The sequence below is a fragment of the Bubalus bubalis genome, chromosome 16 (genome assembly GCF_019923935.1).
Source record: "Bubalus bubalis isolate 160015118507 breed Murrah chromosome 16, NDDB_SH_1, whole genome shotgun sequence".
Lineage (NCBI taxonomy): Eukaryota > Metazoa > Chordata > Mammalia > Artiodactyla > Bovidae > Bubalus > Bubalus bubalis.
In genome coordinates this window covers 18,758,217-18,781,985 of record NC_059172.1, presented here as the reverse complement: position 1 = coordinate 18,781,985, position 23,769 = coordinate 18,758,217, and the positions used below count along the sequence as shown (strand labels likewise).

Genomic DNA, 23,769 nt, shown 5'->3' with positions numbered 1-23,769 from the left:
ATTTAAATTCAGCTGCCTGCTAGGGGAGTATTCTGAAGCCCACAACTCCCATTTTTGTTGCTGATGTATTTCTGTTGTTTCATTCTCCACTGGTTTAATTAGTGCACAGTTTTGTCTAAAGCAATGCCATTTTTATTTCTGTTATGGCCAGCTGCAGTTAGCCCAAAATTCACAATATTTTTAATTTCAATAAAATTATGAAGTCCAATGATTCTGTTCCCAGGAACTTTAGAGGTTAGGATACCCAGCGTCTGAAGCAGAAGAGAGAAGAAAAGCTTTCCCTGGGCATCTCAGAAAGAGCAGTCCTCAGAGGGTTCTCCAGTTGCGTATGTAGTCCGGTAAGTCATGGGGCCTTGGTCTCCCAACCATGCCCCAAAGAGCAGACTCAGAGCCTTGGCTTAAAATTATGTCATTACATTGCTGGCTTTGGGAGTTATATTATCTCATAATTCCCAAATTCGTTGTAGTTAAGACTGAGACTGCTGAACTTCCCTCGTGGTCCAGTAGTTAAGAGTCTTCACTGCCAGTGTAGGGGGTGTGGATTTGATCCCTGATCAGGAAACTAACATCCCACATGCCGTGCAGTGCAGCAAAAAAATTAAAAATAAATAAATAAATAAACAAGTGAAATACAAAGGAATAAACTAATAAAAAAAATTTTTTTTTAAAGCTGTGACTGCTCAACAGTTCTGTGATTGGTCCCAGAGTCATCAGTGATGGCTGACAAAGCTACCGGGTCTTGGGCGCTCCTAAGCTGGCTTTCCCATACAGAGGAGGCATCAGGACCAGGTGACCTTGAAGACACACTGGCCAGATTTGCATCTAGCTCTACCATTTAAGTTGTCGTTGTTGTTGTTCAGGTGCTAAGTAGTGTCTGACTCTTTGTGATCCCATGAAATGCAACACACCAGTCTTCCTTGTCCTTCACTATCTCCTGGAGTTTGCTCAAACTCATGTCCATTGAGTTGGTGATGCTATCCAACCATCTCATCCTCTGCTGCCCACTTCTCCCTTTGCCTTCAATCTCTCCCAGCATCAGGGTCTTTTCCAATGAGTGGGCTCTTTGCATCAGGTGGCCAAAGTATTAGAGTTTCAGCTTCAGCAACTATCCTTCCAATGAATATTCAAGTTTGATTTCCTTTAGGATTGACCGGTTTGACCTTGTTGTCCAAGGGACTCTTAAGAGTCTTCTCCAGCACCACAATATGAAAGCATTAATTCTTTTAAGAGCTGTGCCAAACTGAGCAACATACTTAAACCCTCTGAACTGTGGTTTCGTCATCTGTAGAGGAGTCTATAAAAACCCACCCGAAAGGGTTAGTGAGGATATGTGAGCTGCCTGGCTTGTTAGCAAGACTTGGTAAATGGTATCCGGTATCAATCCATCCCTGTTTGTTAGAGATGAGGTTTCTGCCTTCAGTTAAGTAGTTTCTGCTGATCTCCCCCAGCAACACCCTCAGAAAAGAAAAAACTCAGAAAGAAGGGATGGATGGCCAAAGACAAGATTTACTGACACTGGGAAGGATGCTTATGGGGCTGCCAGGAGGGGAGAGAGCCAAGCCAGCCACTGTGGCGCTGGTGTTGCCAGGAGGCACTGCAGGGACGCAAAGCATTCCCCCAGACCCTCCCGACTGGCCACACTCCCTGCTTCTCACTTTTCCTCAGCCCCTTGGGACCCAGGACTGGGCTCCTCTTTCCTGGGAAACACAGAAGGTCAGCATCGAAAATGCAATCTGGATTGGAGCTTGCCTCATACAAGACAGAACAGGCTAAATCATTGTGCCCCAGAGCAATGAAATGCTGCCTCCCTCCTTCTCTCTCTCTTTCTCACATACACACACACACGGAATACACCCTGCATACCTTTGGATCCACGCTGCATGCCTCCTAAACACCATAAAATAACAGCTAGTGATAGAAAAATCAGAAATCCCCTATTACTTTTCTTTACCCTAATAAAGGTCTCAAACTTGCTTCCTAATTCGAGAGGCAGTGCTAGACAAAGTTATGGAAATTTTGGATCTGCTAACAGTTGGAGTCAAAAAGACAGGCATTGTTTCTGTTGTGTGGGTGTGTTTGCCATCATAATCAGCATTTATGCAGACCCAGAGCTGATGTGTCGCTCTGTGATATATCACTAGGCATATAATGCTGCTTGGTTGTGATTTGTATTGGCTCCTTATAAGAGGTGCACAAAATACATTGTTAAGATCTTACAGTACAGCTCTACTTATGTTATGCATGGTTAAGAGTTTTCTCAATATTACTTTAAAAATAACACAAGATTATAATTTTTCAAAAATCAAACAGTACAGACTATTGGGGTAGGTATCTATAGCCTCATGGTCCAGCTCAGAACTGACCCTTTATTTATTTATTTTTTAATTTTATTTATGTATTTATTTTTGGCTGTGCTGGGTCTTTGCTGCTGAGTGTGGACTCTCTCTAGTAGTGGCAAGCGGGGCCTGCTCTCTAGTTATGGTGCGTGGGCTTCTCACGGCAGTGGTTTCTCTTGTTGCTGAGCCCGGGCTCTAAGGCGCAGGCTTTGGTAGTTGCGGCTTGCTGGCCCTGGAGTATGACGTTTCAGTAGTTGTGCGTATAGGCTTAGTTGCTCTGTGGCATGTGGCATTTTCCCCGACCAGGGATCGAACCCATGTCCCCTATGCTGGCAGGCTCATTCTTATCCATTGCACCATCAGAGAAGTCCAAACTGCTCCCTTTTATGCTTTCTCATATACTACCTTCCCTGTCACGGTGCAAAGGCCAGATGAACCAAAATGGTGGAAACAGCTGTCCTCAAATGGACCAGTTAGATTTCCTCTCCCTGGAACATAAACACTTGAATGGGAGGTGACGGGAGCTGAGACATGGAATACCTGCACTTTTGAAGGAAGGGCCTCCTGCTTGCCTACCTGGCGCTGTGGGGTTCTGGTGCTTTCCAATACCCAATTTTCAGGTCCTTCACTGATGCTGGGAACTACTTCAGCATCCTTCTATCAAATCCCATTTTTGCTTCTTGACTTAGCCAGTCCATTCCTGTCACTTGCCATCAAAGGCACCGTAACTGACTCAAGAGTAGTGAGTACAAATGTTGCAATCACACAAAGATGGGGGTATCAAAATATCACATTCTTCATTAGTCTATATCTGATTTTAACTTTTAACTTGAGCCTCCACACACACCCATTAATACATACAGAATGCTTTCTCAAATGCATCAGGAAGGATAAAGAAAAAAACGTATATGATAAAAAGTAAAAGTGCGGCCCACACATTTTTTTCTTAAAGAGCAATGCTATTAATCACTCAGTATGTCCTCTCAGACATGTTTCCATGCAGCTGAGTGTGTGGTTTTTAATACTTATTGAATACCTACTATATGCCAGAAACTGTATTGGAATATCTCACCTGCTATATTTATTAAATCCCATACCCTTATTCAATTCTTATAATACTCCTGTGAGGCAAGCATTAACATCCCATCTTCAAAGAAAGAAAATCATGGCGGGAAGACTTCTATGAAGTCTAGCCACCCTCTCTGAGCCTAAACAGCCATACAGATCTGTCATCGTCCCCAACTAAGTGACCCTCTCAATGGAGAAAGGCAACAAGGTCAAGCACCCTACCTTGATCTCTTGGCTTGGTTTTGCCCTGTGTGAGCAAGGGTATCATGTATAGGAGCAGAGAAGTAAGAGAAAACTTCTTGTTTTTCACCATTTCTTCTCTGCCATCTCAGAGGTGCTTTATGATAACTATCCCCCCTCCCATAATCCAATGATCAGTAATGACCCCCTCTTCCTGCCTCTGACTCTCATTAATTAAATCCTCTATTTCTTAACAGAATCAGGCTGGCAAAGAAAATGATTTCAAGTTAATCTCTGTCTTTTTTCCACAACCCTCTGGTTTTACTTTCCCTCCTCCTTTCTGTCACACTTGCTAATGAGAGAAACAGAAAGCACCATTTAAGGGAAGAGGGGCTTTTAACTATTACAGGTTTGGGGGAACTGTCCCTGGGCTCCTTTTCCTGCCATCCTTACTGGAGTTTTAGTGGTCACTGTAACATACATTCAACAGGGATTTGCAACCTTGTGGAAAACCAGAGGTGGTGACAAAGTCTGCAGATGTGGACTAAACTGAACAAAGTATGAAAGCCATAGGAATGAAAGGCCATGGAAAGCTCTGACGTGGAAGCCAGATAAAGCGTGTTCAAGTTCCAGGTCTGCCAGGAACTAGCTGTACATCCTTGGACTCATCACACAACCCTCCAAGGCTCAGTTTTCTCCATCATAAAATAGCAACACCTGCCCTACTACCCATCTCTGTGCTTAGTCCTCAGTCCTGTCTGACTCTTTGTGACCGCATGGACAGTAACCCACCCGGCTCCTCTGTGCATGCGGATTCTCCAGGCAAGAATACTGGAGTGGGTTGCCATGCCCTCCTCCAGGGGATCTTCCCAACCCAGGGATCGAACCCAGGTCTCCCGCATTGTAGGCGGATTCTTTATCAGCTGAGCTACAAGGGAAGCCCCAACCCCCTCCCTAGCAGATTACTGTAAAAATTCAACAAGACTGTCACAGGAAAGAATTCAGCAAAATTGCAAGGAGCTCTAGAAATATATCACTATCATTATTCCTCAGCCCTCCTCCTGCTATTCCTCAGGCCCACATTGTCCCTAAAAGGCTCTCGTTCTTTAAACTCAAGCAGGCAAGAAACGGCCTCTGCTTTTTTTTTTTCCTTCCTGTTTTCTTCTGGGGAAATGAAAAGGAACCAGAGAGATTCAGGAGCCGGGAGTCTCAGGGCCCGGTGCATAACAAACATGCCCAGCCCCATGGAGGCAATTCGCTGCTTCTGCGTGGCAGTCTCAGAGTCGGTTCTCAGGAGGGGTGAAATCAGAGGAGAAATTACAGCAGGTGACGGCCATCCCTGCACTGCTGACCTTAATCTTAATCTTGTCCTGAGATGGAGAGAGTGCTGTCCTCAGGACCATTGGGTCAGGCAGCCAGTCCAGCCTACTTCTTTTCCAATCCCCCTTATCCACCCCCATATGATATTAACCACGGGGAGTCCCCTGTGCTACAACAGGCCTCTCAGGAGATGGGCTGGGCTCGATCACCTAGCAGAGAGAAAGAGAGATGTAAATACCTGTTTCCAACATGCCTGGTGTAAGACAACATGCCAGGACCAAGGAAGAGATGAGTCCCTGGTAGGAGGCCCCTTGCCTAACTGGACAGGGTGTTTCCCAGCTCCAGGAGGTCACATGGCACTGCAGTAAAGCTAATTTCTGTCTTTGAGATGACCAGATTTGAAATTCTTCTGTTACTTAGCAAAACTGTCCCAGGCCAATTAGAAGTCTTACTTCTCATGATACTCTGGTTTTCCCATCAGTGAAATGGAGGAATACCTCCAAGGGGTGGAGAGGGGGAAGGTCGTAAAGACTGAGTTCATGAAAAGCTCTCACCCATCACACCACCTGTAGAAAGGACCCCCAGAATCTTTCAGTGGTGCCCCCCAGAGTTCTGTTCCCAACCTGATCACAAGGTAAACCTGGACCTGAGGTGGAAGAAGCTGAGATCCTGCTGAGGCCTGAATGGGAGCAGGCCATGAGAGAAGAGGGAAATTTTGCCTGTTTCTCCACAAAGGGGAGAAGGAAAGGGAAAGAAGAGCTGGAGGAAAGAAGGCTTTACATAATGAGGGGACCCCAGCCCCACCCCAGAAGCCCCCGTAGATCTTCAGCAAAGCTACTAAACTCATCTCTTGGCCCAAGTGGATTTGGGGGCAGGATCTGTGGATAAGGCAGTGAACCTCACATCCACGCTACTGTGTGTTGGAGTCAAAGCAACAAGCATAGAAGCAGGAGGCAGACACAGATTGACAAGCTTGAGGGACAGAGGCCCAGGCGCTCTCAGAAAGGGAGGGAATGATTCTGGACCCTCCCAGGCCATGGAATAGGAATTTGGGTCAAGATTAACTGGACCTCAAAAGAACAGGGAAAGTTTAACTAGCAATGGGGTTAAACCATTGTCATCCTCATCAACATCACCATCATCAGATATTGTTGACTGTCTTCCATCAAAGGCCGAGAACTGGTTTCAGAAAATGAAACCCCAGAGGCCAGGAAGCTTGCACATTCTTAACAAGGGCTGCATGACTGCAGAACTTCTACCTGTTTGCTCACCCACCTTCCTGTTGAAATACAATGCCACCTCTCCATTCACCATCCCCAACCAGGAAGTGTCCCTAAGTTACCCCTTGTTTCTGCATATTCCTCCAGCCCCTCTTCAGGCCAACAGCGATGACTCTGGCCAGGCCTGGAAAGCCCTCGGTCTCCCACTTAGGCTGCTCGCTATTCCAACGACACCCGCCACTCTGCAGTGAGCCCCCAGTTATAAATTACTTACCTACTGGCCATCATTTTAATGTAAATGGATTTTAAAAAGCAGCAAGGGAATATATTTTCATTTGGAGTTAAAGCATCATTTTTTACTTGAATTTGAGCCTGGTCTAGAAGAGATGGCAGAAGAATGGCTCTGAGGCTAATATAGCTAATGATTATGATGGTGATCCCAGGAGCTGCCGATATTTCACTTGCAGCCACCTATGGTCCAGCTTCGCTGCCTCCAGTACTTTTTTTTTCCACAGTCACTTCCATTAACACCCACCACCTATGATGGAACCATTATGATAATATCTCTGCTCTCGGCAGCCTCAATTGGATTTGACACATTATCACCCTAAGAGCTCAGCCACGTGGCACTCAGTCCTATTTATAATAACCCTTGGCAGGAGCCACCAAAATAAAACCTGGTACTTATGGGCCACCTTTCATCTAAGGAAATCAGAAAGCTTTACAAGCTTAATTAAGCTTCAGCATCTATCTGACTGATGAGATGCATGGGGCCTGGGGAAGCTGAAGAAGCACAGCATTGCTAATTGCACAGCAGATAAGGCTCTGGGCTGCAATGAACAAAGAAATCAACAAAGCCAGTGAGAGTCACCTTCTTCAGTGGCAAATGTTTGTTGAATTTCCCCAGGGTGGGTTGAAAAATGATAGGTGAGTGATAAAAGGGCCACGAAGAATCTCCCATCTGGAGCTTCTCAGTCTAGGGAAGGGACCTGAGATTTGTTTCTTTCATGAAAAGAGGATTAAGCTAATCCAATACACTCAAGTGCTTTTAAGGATGAGGACACTGAGCTCCTGAAATGTAGGAATGAACTCAAGCACAGCTCCTTCTGCTCACCCCCAATGTTCTTCCTCCCCAAACCCTGACTTGCAAATCCCCAGTTACCCTTCAAGATCTAGATTCACATCTGTCTCCTTGGTGAAGCCTTCCTCCTAATTCTTCTCTAGTAGAATTAGTTGCTCCCTCCTCTGGGCTCTTGTGTGGTTTCTATTAATATTTCCATAATAGCTAGAGCAATTGATCATGGTTATTGAGCACTTAGTAAGTCTTACTGTGCATTTCATCCACACAATAACATAACGAGGCAGGTGAGGTTTTCACCTCCCTTTATCAGATGAGTTGATAGGTTAAGTGACTTTCCCAAGACAACACAGCTAGTAAGTGCAAGACTCAGCCTGGCTGCAAGCACATGCACCACAAGACCACAGCACACTGCTTTCCCAGCAGCACAGGTGCGGTGGAAGAGTTCTGTTTATATGTCTGCCCTCTTTCTGGTTTGCAAATTCCCATGTGAGAGGTATATCATTTAGGAATCTTTTGGCTGCGAAGAACAAAACTCCCAACACAGAGTGGGTTAAACCTCCAGGGAACTCCAGAGGCAGGATGGCTCCAGAGTGGACTAATCCAGGAGCTTGGTGACATCACCAAGGACGTGAAGACATCACCGGGGATTTCCTCCCCTCTTTCTGCTCTGCTCCCCTCTGTGTCCACTTAGTTCCCCTTGCAGTTACATGATGATGGCCACAATTCCAGGCCTCAAATCTAGACCTGAGCCATGGAGGAAAATGCTGTATCTTTTCTGTGTCTTTTTGTCATGGCACAGACACTTTTTCCAGAAACCTTGCTGTGGACTTCCCTTCTGGGGTCACTGGCCAGAATGGCTGCCATTTGTCTATGCCTAAATCCAACACTGGCAAGGCGATGGAAGGGACTTGATTGATTTAGCCCAATCAGGATTCAGCCTCCCCTCCAGCACCAGGCACAGAGAGGAGGATGGAGACCTGCCAAGAAGCAGGAAGGGAAGGGAGAAGGGTGAAGACAACCAGTGTTTCCTGATGCAGGTGTTAAAGACAAGAGAAAATCCGATGCCATCACTTTTTGCTCAGTTCTTGGCCTTTAGCACATGAGCAAGAAATGTCAGTTGAACTAAGTTATAGTAGAGAAGGAAATTCATGTCCCCAAATGCCCAGTCCAGAATTTTTACCATCATACCCTTTAACTAGGGTGTGATGACACATGACTGAGATATGCATCAGCAATTGCTTTGAAATTTACTCAATTAATTCACCAAGGCTCCAACTCTAGATTCTAGTCTCTAACACCAGTGGCTACAGGAACCTTTTCCAAAAGCAGGTCAAAAAGAGAGCTACATGAAATAAAGAGAATCCTATAACTATTAGTCTCAACATAAATTAAGGGTTCGTGTCAACCTTGACTTTCTTTCCAGAAACACAGTGTGTTCTTAAATCTGGGACTCAGACTTGCCTGGTGGTCCAGCAGTTAAGACTCAGCACTTCCATCACAGAGATCATGGGTTTGATCTCTGGTCAGAGAACTAAGATCCCAAATGCTCCAGGATACTACCAAAACAACAACTGGGACTCACTCATGTAGACAGGTTGATTGAAAAGACTATGTTCCCAGACCTCCTTCTAGCTATCCAGCAGGATTTACCTGGAGTCAGGTGTGTATAATACCTGTCCCTAACAGCCAGATATATAAAGATGAAATCAGTTAAGCATTTCTTGGGAGATCCAGATCAAGGTCAAATAGATACAAAGAAAAGGAAAATGATCCCCAAGCAGAAAAATAATGTACCCTAGGGGGAGACAGAGTAGAGAAGGAAACACAAATAATGAAACTGTGGCCCAGCAAGACTCGAAAGCTACCTGCAGTCACACAGCTAGTAACAGCTAAAACAGGAGTCATACCCAGTTTCAAGGAATATTGTACTTATCTCTGACATGGTCTTTCCCTCTCTTCTGTTTTGAAGAAGCATCCAGAAGGGTGCATGTTGGCATCTTTCCCCCCAGAAAGACTTGCTACTCAGAAGACCCAGAAAAGGTCAGGACTGAATGAGGCAGAGTAGTGAGAGAAAGCCAGCTGTTCAAGGCTGGTTGGAGGCTCTGGGATTTCAACAAGAGTTACACTGGGAACTTTGGACCAAATGGACTGACTCTATAGGGAAGGAAGAGAGTAAATTTCTTCAGGGAAGATGCTCATCTGGGGCTTAAAGAGGGTGCATTGGGCAGGGTCACCATCTGCATTATGTTTCTCAAGACCCAAGTGAGGCTTGGTGCAGGACAGCAACAAGAAAAGGAGAAGAGTAGAGAAACAGAAAGAAAAGGGAATAATAAGGAACACATGTATACCTGTGGTGGATTCATTTAGATATTTGGCAAAACTAATACAATTTTGTAAAGTTTAAAAATAAAATAAAATTAAAAAAAAAAACAAAAACTAGGAGTTTGGGATTAACAGATACACACTACTATATATAAAACAGGTCAACAACAAGGACCTATTGTATAGCACAGGGAACTATATCAAATATCTTGTAATAACCTATAATGGAAAGAAATCTGAAAAAGAATAAATATATACATATATATATGTATAACAGAATCACTTTGTTGTACACTTGACACTAACACACTGCAAATTAACAATGAGTTGTGTGAAAGCCTTCTTCAGCGATCAATGCAAAGAAATAGAGGAAAAAACAGAATGGGAAAGACTAGAGATCTCTTCAAGAAAATCAGAGATACCAAAGGAACATTTCATGCAAAGATGGGCTCGATAAAGGACAGAAATGGTATGGACCTAACAGAAGCAGAAGATATTAAGGAGATGGCAAGAATACACAGAAGAACTGTACAAAAAAGATCTTCACAACCCAGATAATCACGATGGTGTGATCACTCAACTAGAGCCAGACATCCTGGAATGTGAAGTCAAGTGGGCCTTAGAAAGCATCACTACGAACAAAGCTAGTGGAGGTGATGGAATTCCAGTTGAGCTATTCCAAATCCTGAAAGATGATGCTTGAAAATGCTGCAGTCAATATGCCAGCAAATTTGGAAAACTCAGCAGTGGCCACAGGACTGGAAAAGGTCAGTTTTCATTCCAATCCCAAAGAAAGGCAATGCCAAAGAATGCTCAAACTACCGCACAATTGCACTCATCTCACATGCTAGTAAAGTAATGCTCAAAATTCTCCAAGCCAGGCTTCAGCAATATGTGAACCGTGAACTTCCTGATGTTCAAGCTGGCTTTAGAAAAGGCAGAGGAACCAGAGATCAAATTGCCAACATCTGCTGGATCATCGAAAAAGCAAGAGAGTTCCAGAAAAACATCTATTTCTGCTTTATTGACTATGCCAAAGCCTTTGACTGTGTGGATCACAATAAACTGTGGAAAATTCTGAAAGAGATGGGAATACCAGACCACCTGATCTGCCTCTTGAGAAATCTGTATGCAGGTCAGGAAGCAACAGTTAGAACTGGACATGGAACAACAGACTGGTTCCAAATAGGAAAAGGAGTACGTCAAAGCTGTATATTGTCACCCTGTTTATTTAACTTCTATGCAGAATACATCATGAGAAACGCTGGACTAGAAGAAACACAAGCTGGAATCAAGATTGCTGGGAGAAATATCAATAACCTCAGATATGCAGATGACACCACCCTTATGGCAGAAAGTGAAGAGGAACTCAAAAGCCTCTTGATGAAAGTGAAAGTGGAGAGTGAAAAAGTTGGCTTAAAGCTCAACATTCAGAAAACGAAGATCATGGCATCCGGTCCCACCACTTCATGGGAAATAGATGGGGAAACAGTGGAAACAGTGTCAGACTTTATTTTTCTGGGCTCCAAAATCACTACAGATGGTGACTGCAGCCATGAAATTAAAAGACGCTTACTCCTTGGAAGGAAAGTTATGATCAACTTAGATAGCATATTCAAAAGCAGAGACATTACTTTGCCAACAAAGGTCTGTCTAGTCAAGGCTATGGTTTTTCCTGTGGTCATGTATGGATGTGAGAGTTGGACTGTGAAGAAGGCTGAGCGCCAAAGAATTGAGGCTTTTGAACTGTGGTGTTGGAGAAGACTCTTGAGAGTCCCTTGGACTGCAAGGAGATCCAACCAGTCCATTCTGAAGGAGATCAGCCCTGGGATTTCTTTGGAAGGAATGATGCTAAAGCTGAAACTCCAGTACTTTGGCCACATCATGGGAAGAGTTGACTCATTGGAAAAGACTCTGATGCTGGGAGGGATTGGGGGCAAGAGGAGAAGGGGACGACAGAGGATGAGATGGCTGGATGGCATCACTGACTCGATGGACGTGAGTCTCAGTGAACTCTGGGAGTTGGTGATGGACAGGGAGGCCTGGCGTGCTGCGATTCATGGGGTCACAAAGAGTCGGACACGACTGAGCGACTGATCTGATTTGATCTGTGTGTGTGCTCAGTCAATTCATTCGTGTCCCACTCTTTGCAACCCTATGGACACCAGGAAGCCCGCCAGGCTCCTCTGTCCATGGGATTCTCAAGGCAAGAATACTGGAGTAGGTTGCCAAGCCCTCCTCCAGGGGATCTTCCCAACCCAGGGATGGAAACTGCATCTCCTATGTCTCCTGCATTGCAGGCAGATTCTTTACCTGCTAAGCCATCAAGGAAAAACTATATATGTGTGTGTAAATATACATATATGTATACACATGTATATTGGACTTTGTCTTCTAAGAGTTTTACATACAGGTGCTAATTTAAACTGTAAGATTATCACTATTAATCAATTCCTATTACTCACCTGTGTAGAAGGTAATGGCAACCCACTCCAGAATTCCTACCTGGAGAATTCCATGGACAGAAGAGCCTGGTGGGCTGCAGTCCATGGGGTCACACAGTCAGACACGACTGAGCGACTAATATACACACATATTACTCATCAGATAGTATACTGTTGTTGTAACTAGTAATACCAATAACACTTGCATTACTGTGTTTTAAAGATGAGGACACAGAGGCACAGAGAGGTCAAGTAACTTACTCAAAATCACACCATTGATAAGTTTTAAATCTGAACAGTTTGGTTTGAGGATTCATGCTTTTCCGCATTTTACTTAAGAGCCACCCCTGAGAACATTTCAGAGCAAAATCTGAGTTGAGTTTCAGTTCAGTTCAGTCACTCAGTCATGTCTGACTCTTTTCGACCCCATGGACTGCAGCACGCCAGGCCTCCCTGTCCATCACCAAGTCCCCGAGTTTACTCAAACTCATGTCCATTGAGTCGGTGATGCCATCCAACCATCTCATCCTCTGTTGTCTCCTTCTCCTCCCACCTTCAATCTTTCTCAGCATCAGGGTCTTTTCCAGTGAGTCAGTTCTTCACATTAGGTGGCAAAGTATTGGAGTTTCAGGTTCAGCATCAGTCTTTCCTATTCAGAACTGATTTCCTTTAGGATGGATCTCCTTGCAGTCCAAGGGACTCTCAAGAGTCTTCTCCAACACCACAGTTCAAAAGCATCAATTCTTTGGCACTCAGCTTTCTTTATAGTCCAACTCTCACATCCATACATTACTACTGGAAAAACCGTAGCTTTGACTAGATGGACCTTTGTTGGCAAAGTAATGTCTCTGCTTTTCGATATGCTATTTAGGTTCTTCCAAGGAGCAAACATAGTTTAATTTCATGGCTGCAATCACCATCTGCAGTGATTTTGGAGCCCCAAAAAACAAAGTCTATCACTGTTTCCACTGTTTCCCCATCTATTTGCCATAGAGTGATGGGACCAGATGCCATGATCTTCGTTTTCTGAATGTTGAGCTTTAAGTCAACTTCTTCACTCTCTTCTTTCACTTTCATCAAGAGGCTCTTTAGTTCTTTGCTTTCTGCCATAAGGGTGGTATTATCTGCATATCTGAGGTTATTGATATGTCTCCTGGCAATCTTGATTCCAGCTTGTGCTTCATCCAGTCCAGCATTTCTCATGACATACTCTGCATGTAAGTTAAATAAGCAGGGTGACAACATACAGCCTTGACGTACTCCTTTTCCTATTTGGAACCAGTCTGTTGTTCCATGTCCAGTTCTAACTGTTGCTTCTTGACCTGCATAGAGTTGAGTTTACTTTAATTTAAATTTTTTTTATATCTGTCATTTTCTTAGTAGTTTATAATTTCCCAAGAGTTTGGCCACATCATTACTTGCTATGTGGACTTCCCTGGTGGCTCAGACGGTAAAGTGTCTGCCTACAATGCGGGAAACCCAGGTTCGATTCCTGGGTTGGGAGGATCCCCTGGAGAAGGAAATGGCAACCCATTCCAGTACTCTTGCCTGGAAAATCCCATGGACGGAGGATCCTGGTAGGCTACAGTCCATGGGGTCGCAAAGAGTCGGACACGACTGAGCGACTTAACTTCAACTTTACTTGCTGTGTAACTTAAGGCCAGTTACTGGCTAAGCTTTGGTTTCCCCATCTATACAGTGGGAACAAGACTAGTTGTCGGGATGGTGAAAGGAAAACACATGTGCAGAGCTCAGACCTACGCCTAGCCCATAATAAGTGCTCGATAAGCATTTGCTCTTAATGTTGTTATGGTTATTAGTAACATCTCACATGAACTTCGCAACAACCATATGAGGTAGGTAGGGTTTATCATCCTCATTTCTCAGATGTGGAAACTGGTACTCGTGGACATAGGAAATAATTAGCCACTAAGAGGAAATGCTGGACTTAGAAAACCTCCCAATCCCCAGCCTTCTGCCCTGCACCCACCCCTCAACTCCACCTCTTCTCTCTTCTCCAGCAGGCACTCTTTTATGAGACAAATCATTCTTCTAACAGGACCGTGGACAAGTGTGAAGCAGTTGGAAGCTGAGGCTCAGGGAGAAGCTCTGAGGATTGTTAGGAAAGTTCTCCAAGTGAAAATAGGTTCTTGTGTAGGAACAGATGAACAGCATCTCCCCTCATCCCTAAGAAACTGCCAGAAGGGCCAGCCTGCAGTCACACACTGTGGTGGACAGTGCTTTGTGCTGTCCCAAGGAGACCCAGGGGGACGGCAGTCAGGGGTGTCCTCATGCCAGGAAGTAAAGGAGAATGGGAGTGTCTTCCTCTTACAAGCAGAGAAGTGTTTTTAAACACTGTCTAAAACAATAACTTACATAATGCACTTAAACTGCCTTCTACTTTGGGTTTGTTGTTTCTCTTTTATTCCTACAGCTTTCTGTAATTCTGCATTTCAATGCATTTGTTCAAGTTTCTATTAGTGCTTCCTGTTCGGGAACCCAGTGCATTCAGTCCCATGTCTATGAGCCACTGGCTGTGATAGGGTCAGTCCATGTTTTGAGGTGCAAGGTCTTAGCTGACTGCTTCAAGTCTTCAGTTTCTTTATCAATACCAGTAATGTGATTGGAAGATTCTGGGACTGGGTTGAAGTCAGCCCTCCTAGCCTGAAAATAATGTGCTGCTTCTTCTTTTCATGAAGTGGATCCTTCACCAATTTTTTTCCCCTTTTATGAATGAAAGCTCTTATTTTGTATCTTTTAATGGTAAGCAGTTTTTTTTAATGACTTGTTACATGCTACTTGCAGAGCTTTATCTCATTAACATTCCAATGATTTATTTAGCGTTACTGAACACCGACTAAGTGCCAAGTATTGTGCCAGAGCGCCATAAAAGATAAGACAGACTCCTCATAGAGTTTACAGTGAACTATCCCTTATAGTTATAGTTTCTGTTAACAGCTAAAAAGACAGTGACACTAACTGCTTTGGATTTCGCCATAGCCCCCAGGACATGGCATGGGCCACGGTAGTCAAGTAATATTCTCAGATTTAAGCCATTAACCGGCCTGTTGAAAATGTATGCTTTTCTAATTAGATGATATTCTACTTATGCCCACAAGGTGGTGATCTTGCTTATAGTTTATAACCAAGCTGAAAGCAAGGCATTCCAAAAAAAAAAAATTCTCAGAAGTTAAACCAAAAGACAAAAAATTAAACGCTACTGAGCACCTTTTTAGTACAATATACTATGCTACTTGGTAAGACAAATAGAAAGTTGTTAAGATATAGTCCTCTGCCTTCTAGGGAAAGATGAGGGTAACGACCTTGCACAGAACAGGAAGATGATACCTTCGAATGAAGTAAGATAGTACAGCAATAGTAATCTCATCATCAGATAAGATCTATATAAAGGCTTGATATAGCTACCATGGGGTGCAGAAGAGATTCAACCAAAACCCCACATTTCAGTCAATATGGAAACACTTGAAGGTATACTGGGGCAGCTCTGGAAGTCTCTAGATGTGGTCTTCAGATGCCTCTACTTAGTCACAAACCTTAGGGTGCCTGCCCTATAACTAGAACGTTCATTTTTTGGCAAATACAGTATAATCAGTACCAGGTGATGCATTGATGCAGTTGAAAACCCCCATGTGCATCTGATGCGGGGGATAAAGGCAAGAGAAACATGTGAAAGGAAACAGATTTCAAACCCTTGCTTTCAGAGGTGGAATCCAGCCCCACCCCTCATCTTGTGTCTTACCTGAGAATCTTGGTTTGGATCTGGGACAGAGTCTAATGCACAGAGCTGAGAGGGAGAGCCAGTTCTTATCCAATAACTTTCCTAGTGGACTGAACCCAAAAAGTGTCTGGAAGACAATGTGGTTTGCTGGTTTTGTTTTCCATTTTATTATTTTTTTTTTTACTCCTCCACCCTCTTCCCTAAACACTTCGTCCCTTAAAACCATTAAACCAGTAAGTCAAATGTGGTATGGTTGTTGTTTTTTCATTTGTTGAATTGAAAATCACACGTGGGGTATAAAGTGACTAACTAAATGACAGTGAGCCTTTAAAAATAAGAATGCTGGCCACTTGACTAAAAATGGTGAACTTTCCTGATAGAGGGAAAATCAAGCGGCAGGCTACTTGGAGACCCCCGTTTGAATTTGTTTCTTCACTTACTACCTCTGTGGTTTTGTGCAAGCCCGATCCCTTCTGTGTCCCCAGGAGCCGAATCGTGTCATTCTTAAGAGAAACCGTCTCTAAGGCCCCGTCCCCTGGACTAGGTCGGATCTTGAGTTGTAAGCCTGTCATGGCAACCTAAACATCCCCCTAGACTGTGAGCTCCGTGAGCAGGGGACCGCATCTGTGGATTTTACTGCTCCGTGTCCAGAAGCGAGGACAGACGCTTTGTTGAATGAAACCTGCCTAGGTGCTCTTGCACAGTGAGGTCGAATTCCCAGAGAGTCCCTCGGGAAAGGGCGAGCGACCAATCTCAAATCACACTGGACCAAGGTAGTGAGCGCGCTCCGGAAAGGCGGTGTCGGTTCAAAGTTGTTTGCTACAGATGGTTCTTCTAACCCGGCTGGAGTCACATCCTCCACGGCTCGGAGAGCTCCCCAGGGATTTACATAAGGCAGGGTGAATCACACCGTTGGAAACGGACAAGGCAAGAAGACCCGCCCCATTCACGCCGGGCGGCGTCCGGAGCTCGATTGGGGGTTACTCTGAACTTTGCAGGAGGGACTCCGCGCCCACTGCAACCCCCATGAGAGCCAGCGGCGCGTCGTTCCCACCCCGCGCGACTCCAGCTCCTTGCCGCCTGCTCCCACGCCCCCGCGCGGGCGCCTGCAGCCGGGCTTCCAGCTCCCGGCCCCTAAGTCCCCGACTGAGTGTGGGGCCGCTGCTCCCGCTTGGAAGGAGCCATCGCCGCTTTAAGGGGAAGAGGAGGGAAAGGGGGCGGAGGAGTGGGGGGCGGGGAGCGGCGGCGGAGGAGGGGGAGGGGGATTCCCCCCGCCCTCGCTCCCACGTGGTCCGGGCGCCTGTGAATCGCGCCCGCCGGAGGGTCTCACAGCGAAATACAAAAGCAGCTGGGAAGCGGCAGCCAGGCGAGTTCTCAGTGCCGGGCGGAGCGCTAGGCAGAGCCCCGCAGCCACGATGGAGCTGAGGCGCCCGGAGCCCCGGAGCCAACGAGCTGCCGGGCCCGCCTCGCCACCGGGACCCGGGTGCCGGGGCTCGGCTTGAAGCGGCGGCGGCACCGGCGCGGCCGCTGAGCATGGGCAGGAGGATGCGGGGCGCCGCCGCCACCGCCGGGCTCTGGCTGCTGGCGCTGGGCTCGCTGTTGACGCTGTGGGGCGGACTCCTGCCGCCGAGGACCGGGCTACCCACCTCCCGGCCGCCCGAAGACGGACTCCCGCGGCACCTGGCCCGGAGCGGCGGCCGGGAGCCCGCGCCTCGCTTTCCTCTGCCCCCGCCCCTGGCGCGGGACGCCCGCGGCGGCTCCCTGAAAACTTTCCGGGCGCTGCTCACCTTGGCGGCAGGCGCGGACGGCCCGCCCGGGCAGCCCCCGGGTGAGCGCAGGCGGCACGTGCCAACCGGGCGGCCCCGGCCGGAGGAACGCGCCGCGGTGCACGGGGGCGTCTTCTGGAGCCGCGGCCTGGAGGAGCAGGTGCCCCGGGGCTTCTCGGAGGCCCAGGCGGCGGCGTGGCTGGAGGCGGCGCGCCGCGCCCGGGTGGTGGCCCTGGAGCGCGGGGGCTGCGGGCGCAGCTCCAACCGGCTGGCCCGCTTCGCCGACGGCACCCGCGCCTGCGTGCGCTACGGCATCAACCCGGAGCAGATCCAGGGCGAGGCCCTGTCCTACTACCTGGCGCGCTTGCTGGGCCTCCATCGCCACGTGCCGCCGCTGGCACTGGCCCGGGTGGAGGCTCGGAGCGCGCAGTGGGCTCAGGTGCAGGAGGAGCTTCGTGCCGCTCACTGGACCGAAGGCAGCGTGGTAAGCCTGACTCGCTGGCTGCCTAACCTCACCGACGTAGTGGTGCCCGCGCCCTGGCGCTCCGAGGACGGCCGTCTGCGGCCCCTGCGCGCCGCCGGGGGTGAGCTGGCCAACCGGAGCCGGGCGGAGCTGGTGGACCTGGTGCAATGGACCGACTTAATCCTCTTCGACTACCTGACGGCCAACTTCGACCGGCTAGTCAGCAACCTCTTCAGCCTGCAGTGGGACCCGCGGGTCATGCACCGAGCCACCAGCAACCTGCACCGCGGCCCCGGCGGGGCGTTGGTCTTTCTGGACAACGAGGCGGGCTTGGTGCACGGTTACCGGGTAGCGGGCATGTGGGACAAATATAACGAGCCGCTGCTGCAGTCTGTGTGCGTGTTCCGAGAGCGGACGGCGCGGCGCGTCCTGGAGCTACACCGAGGCCAGGACGCGGCCGCCCGGCTACTGCGCCTCTACCAGCACCACGAGCCTCGCTTCCCGGAGCTGGCCGCGCTCGCCGACCCCCACGCTCAGCTGCTGCAGCGCCGCCTCGACTTCCTTGCAAAGCACATTTTGCACTGTAAGGCTAAGTACGGCCGCCGACCCGGGACTTAGCATTACCCGGAGGAAGAGAGACTGTGAGACCCCTGGCTGGGGGATAGATGATGGGGGGAAGGGCCGTCGTCTCTGCCACCTCCTGCGGATCAGCCGGCCAACGCCCAGCCGGAGACCCGAGCGCGAAGGCGACCGAAAACTTCCGCTTCACCCACCTGCCCTTTTCTCGCAGTCCCAAGCAGTTTCCTTTCAAAGTTCTGGGAGGATGAGCTCACCCAGCCTATAAAAGGATTCTTCCCTATGCCAGCACGGAGTTTGCATCCAAAGAAACTGGCTGCTGCCGGAGTTTGGCCCCCGGGTGGCAGTCTCAGTAGAAGATACAGCCCCTTCCTCGGCAACCCCTCCGCCCGCCCCTTCCCTTCCCGAAAAAGGAAAACTTCTATTGGAGCCATTGAGCTAATTCTGCAATTTCCTACCGATTGCCGCGCTGGTGGCCCGGCAGCAGGGCTCTGATACTGGCTGGTGGAGCCCCCTTCCCGTGTTCTCCCTTTGTTCCGGCTCCGTGATGGTGAGGTCACTGTTAAGAGCTGGGGAACCGCTCCTATAGGACAAAGGGAGCAGGACCTACAGATTGGGGGGAGTCCTGCAGTCCCTGGCAGTTTGTCTGACCTGTTCCTTAACAGCTTGTCGCCTTGGCCTGAAGGCTACAAATGCAGGACTGCCTGTGTGCGCGGAGTCAAAGAATGAATTTCTAATCCCTCCCCCTTCCCAACCGGCCAACATTTTGACAATGAGGATGTTCACCGGAAGGAAAAGAAATCCGTTTTATGCACTTTACTTTGTTTTTATTTTAATTTGTTATTAAGAAAAACTTTTTTTTATTTGACAGAATTTGCCTTCTATGTATATATGTGCATAAAGTGTGGTGTAAATATACTAAACAAACTTATATTTCAATAAAAGGGAGTTTAAAATTTAGAATTTAATTCCTGTGGTTTTAACTATTGGAGGTATCTGACATCCTACCTGGTTTTTGAATAAGCTTTAGGGTTTCTCCCTTGTGGATGTGCTTTAACAACAAAGGACGCATGTATATCCCAGTTGTGACCACAGAACTTAAGAGAGCTGAACAAAGGCAAGAGCAGATTCCCTGTCCTGCTCACTCAAACGAATCCTAGTGCTGGAAATTTCAGAGTTCAGCAGAGAATGTGGGGGATGGTGGAAAAAGACATGGAAGGAAAGGATTCTATTTCCTGGCAAATAAAACTTTGATATAAAAGGATTTCACTGTAATAAAGTCCTATATTAATCATTTGGCAAATATGATAGAACCAGATGTGCAGACTAAAATATGACAAATGCCCAACCCCCTTAGACTTAAATACCATGGTCCTGTGTTGCACCTGATTTTCAGCATTGTAATTACCGTGCAACTCAATGTGTACTGATAATAAGTTGAACACATGTTGCAAACAGGTAGAGTCATAAATTAATTCTTCTCTTTAATCTCCCAGCATAAATTCCATTGCATCCAGGAGATCATACTCTCCAACATCTGGACGCATCCAGCTCTCTTAAGAGATTGTCCTGGTCAATACCCCCCACCAGGCCTCCTCCCCGTCCTGCCCCCCCAGGTACTAACTGCATGGTCTCCTCAGAGCAGCCATTGTCAGACCAGGAAAGGGTGTAGTACTTTGTATATGGCATGTGGACCCTTAACTTCTTGGAGATTTCAAACTTAGAAAACATCTTTGTATTTTCTTAAGCTTCGTTTTGACCCATAGGAGAGAGGAGAGGGAGGCAGTTTATTAATGTATTTTTGTAATGGCCCTTTGGTGTTTTATCTTTGCATTTTATTTGACATGTGGGTCCAAATAATCTTGCCTGTTACCTTCTTTTTATTTAATGACCTCTTAACTCAAAGCAACTTTTGGCTACTTTAATAGATTTTTATTTGACTTGCATTTGTAAACCTGGGGTTTTATAGACTCATGATGGTATTAAATCTCTGGGTTTCCCATCTCACTGTGCATTACAACACAGCGTGTAATTTAACCATTTAATGCCATCCTTATGTTTCAGTGCCTCTGCTAAGACAACTCAAAAAAAGAGTCCATAATCTTTGTGGTGTAAGCCAAATATTTTCATAATACAGCCACAGACGGTAGTGATAATGGGAAATCTTTTTCAAGACATTAATGTGAAACCTCTGATAGTTACATCTTTCAAAAAGAAACATTTTCCATTTCTGATAATTAATAAGTATGTGAGATTTGCTGCCCAAATCAATAGAGGCTGCTCCAAGAAAAGGATAAATATTCAGCAATCTACATGTTTACCCGACATGTTCAAGGAGAAAAACCATGGGCAGAGCGAAGTTAGAAGTTTCACAGATGTACAGGAAATACACCCTGACTCCCATTTAACTTCAGCACTGGTACACTCTGGGCCAGCAGCATTCTCCACATTCCTCCTGAACTTCAGTTCCAAGCCCAGACTTGACCATGGTTAACTCAGAGCAAGAAACTAAGTGTAATTTAAACAGTCCTTCTCAGATTCTTTAGTGAACCATTTCTGCCTGTTTAAGAAATAAGTTTAATTACATGGTGGAGTTGTTAAGGGAATCAAAAAATTACAGAAAAGAGGTTTTAACTGTTGCTATTCCTTGTGGATAATCGATAAGCTGTGACATGAAAAGATCAATTAACATTTTGGCATGGTCAGTGAATGCTGCTAGGACCAAATCATTTTTCAGATGAAGAAAAAAAAAAAAACTTTCAGGCTGTAGCATGATGTAAAAGAGTAATGAGTTCTGCAGGCAGACTATATTCTGAATTCTCTCCCTCACCTATTTACTTTCAGCAAGTCATTTAATTTAGTTCTCTCATCTATGAAATGGAGATTCATTCAGAGTATTGTGGGATTTAAATGTTAACATAGAAAACATAAGGATACATAGAGGTACTTAAAAAAAAAAAAACTCACTTCCTATTGCTCTTTAAAAAAACAAAAACTCTTGCCTTTCTTACAGTTCAGTAAATTTCTACTAATTTTCATTATCAAAGTCAAATTTAGAAGTTTCTGAGTACAGGTCCAGTTTTTGAAATTAATAATAAGCTAATTTTTAAATGATTGAGAACCCTCTTCTAGCATATGATCCTGAACAAGGCACTGGATCCTATGTCCAGGGGCACAGGTTTGATTTGTATATGAGCTTGAGTGGGTGGTTTCAGGACCCAAGCAGACCCTCTGCACCAAAGGCAGCCGCACTGCGAATATATGAGGGTGCTTTTTTTCAAGAGTAGATGGCTCATTGAAAATCCATCACCACTTCTGGAAAGCATCAAAAAGTGATGAATCTTTGCAAGAAGAACAATCCTCCTCCCAATTCCTTCTGCCAAGAGAAAGTAGGCAATTGACCTTTACTCTCTGGATTTGACTGTTGATTAATGCACTTTGTCAATGACATAGTTCTAAACTCTATTAAGAGTGCTTGCCCTCCTGTCTTCGGATCCTGAAGAAAAACAAATTATTTTAACACCTCTCAACACTTCTCCACCTTCTGCCTAGGACTGCAGCTAGGAGAGTCCTCTTAAGGCCTAGATGTTGATTATTTGGATTAAATGAGTAAATATTTGTAATATTCTCAGAACAGTGCCTGGCACAGAGTAAATGTAATATAAATGTTTGCTCATTCATGGGGTAGATCGTTTTCTTCTCTAAGTCAAAACCATAGGCATTTTGAGTCCCAGACAGGATCCTCTTTCATAATCCCGCTGTATCTCTGCAGTCACAGAACATTTTCTACATGCTTCTATTTTGGCTCAGGAAGACCAGCCAGAGTGCAAGAGTCTGGCAGGAGTTACCTAAAGCCCACAGTTGTCAGCTGGTTGCCTTCTTTCTGAGAATGCCCTTGTATGAGTTGCCGCAAGCAACCCCCTCTTTTTCACAGGGAGGCTGTGCTTCTATTTCTCAAATGGCTCATCAGCCCCAGGGAGCAGTAAGCTGTGGAACTGTGCACCTTCTGAGCTACCCAATTGCCATGGATCATCCAAGCCTGGGCACAGATTATTTATCCCTCCACACACCTGCCCCATCCTACAGAACCACTGATCCTGGGTGGTGCAAGGTGGGCAGGGGTATGAAAGGAGAGGGGAGTCCAGCTGATCCAAAAGCACAGGAATTGCTCCAGGAAGGAATAGAATGTCAGCTGCCAAAGTGGCATGGAAACCACAGGGCAAGAATTAACACCCACCTCCAAGCATGCTTTGATCATTAAAGTCAAATGGAAAGGATACTGTAAGCCCAGAGAGGAGAGCTGTTTATGAGTCATGGACTTGGGAAAGTCATTTCCCCTCTCTGACTCCAGGTATCTTGCCTGGAACAAGGGATGTTAGATTAGATTGGCAACTTCACAATGTTTTTCACCAGAACCAAGTGGCAACCCACTCCAGTATTCTTGTCTGGAAAATCCCATGGACAGAGGAGCATGGCCAGCTATAGTCCAGGGGTCACAAAGAGTCGGACACAACTGAGCGGCTAACAACGTAACATGCCCTTGTATGTGTTGTCACATGCAACCCCCTCTTTCACAGGGAGGCTGTGATTCTGTTTCTCAAATGGCTCGTCAGCCCCAGGGAGCAGTAAGCTGTGGAACTGTGCACCTTCTGAGCTACCCAATTGCCATGGATCATGCCAAGTAAGACACACTTTATGTTGTGACCCAGGATGCACACACATGCACACGCACACAAACACACAATTGAAACAGAACTTTCATAAAACAGTCTATAAAACACACTTTTATATTCAATTCCATTTTATTCTATTCCTCCTCTTCCTTTACTCCCAATGCTAGTCCTGACCCTCTAAACTGATTTAATAATTTATCAGTGCAGCATAGTCTACCCTAGGCAAAACACTGGATTAGGTGGTTGGTAAGCTCCTTTCCAGCTTCCCTGGTAGCTCAGACAGTAAAGAGTCTTCCTGCAATGCAGGAGACCTGGGTTCAATCCCTGGGTCAGGAAGATCCCCTGGATAAGGGAATGGCAACCCACTCCAGTATTCTTGCCTGGAGAATCCCTTGGACAGAGGAGCCTATCGGGCTACAGTCCGTTGGGTCACAAAGAGTCAGACACAACTGAGCAACTAACACTTTTCACTTTTCAAGCTCCTTTCCACCTCCAAGGTTCTAGGGAAGTTCCATTTATAACCAGTTCTCCACCTACTATAATTTTTCCCCAAAGGGAATCCAGGCAGGTTTCAATTTTGT

At 46.3% G+C, this 23,769-nt stretch overlaps 1 protein-coding gene across 1 annotated transcript; it reads left to right on the top strand.

Moving 5' to 3' along the window:
- The first annotated feature begins 16,726 nt into the window (after nucleotides 1-16,726).
- Nucleotides 16,727-19,475, top strand: FJX1 (four-jointed box kinase 1). The gene has a single exon (XM_006062395.4). The coding sequence runs from the start codon at nucleotides 17,244-17,246 to the stop codon at nucleotides 18,555-18,557; it is 1,314 nt and encodes a 437-aa protein (XP_006062457.3). The 5' UTR covers nucleotides 16,727-17,243; the 3' UTR covers nucleotides 18,558-19,475.
- The last annotated feature ends 4,294 nt before the right edge of the window (nucleotides 19,476-23,769 follow it).

Coding starts and splice junctions, on each gene's coding strand:
- FJX1 (XM_006062395.4), top strand. CDS start 17,244: ATGGGCAGGAGGATGCGGGGCGCCGCCGCCACCGCCGGGCTCTGGCTG.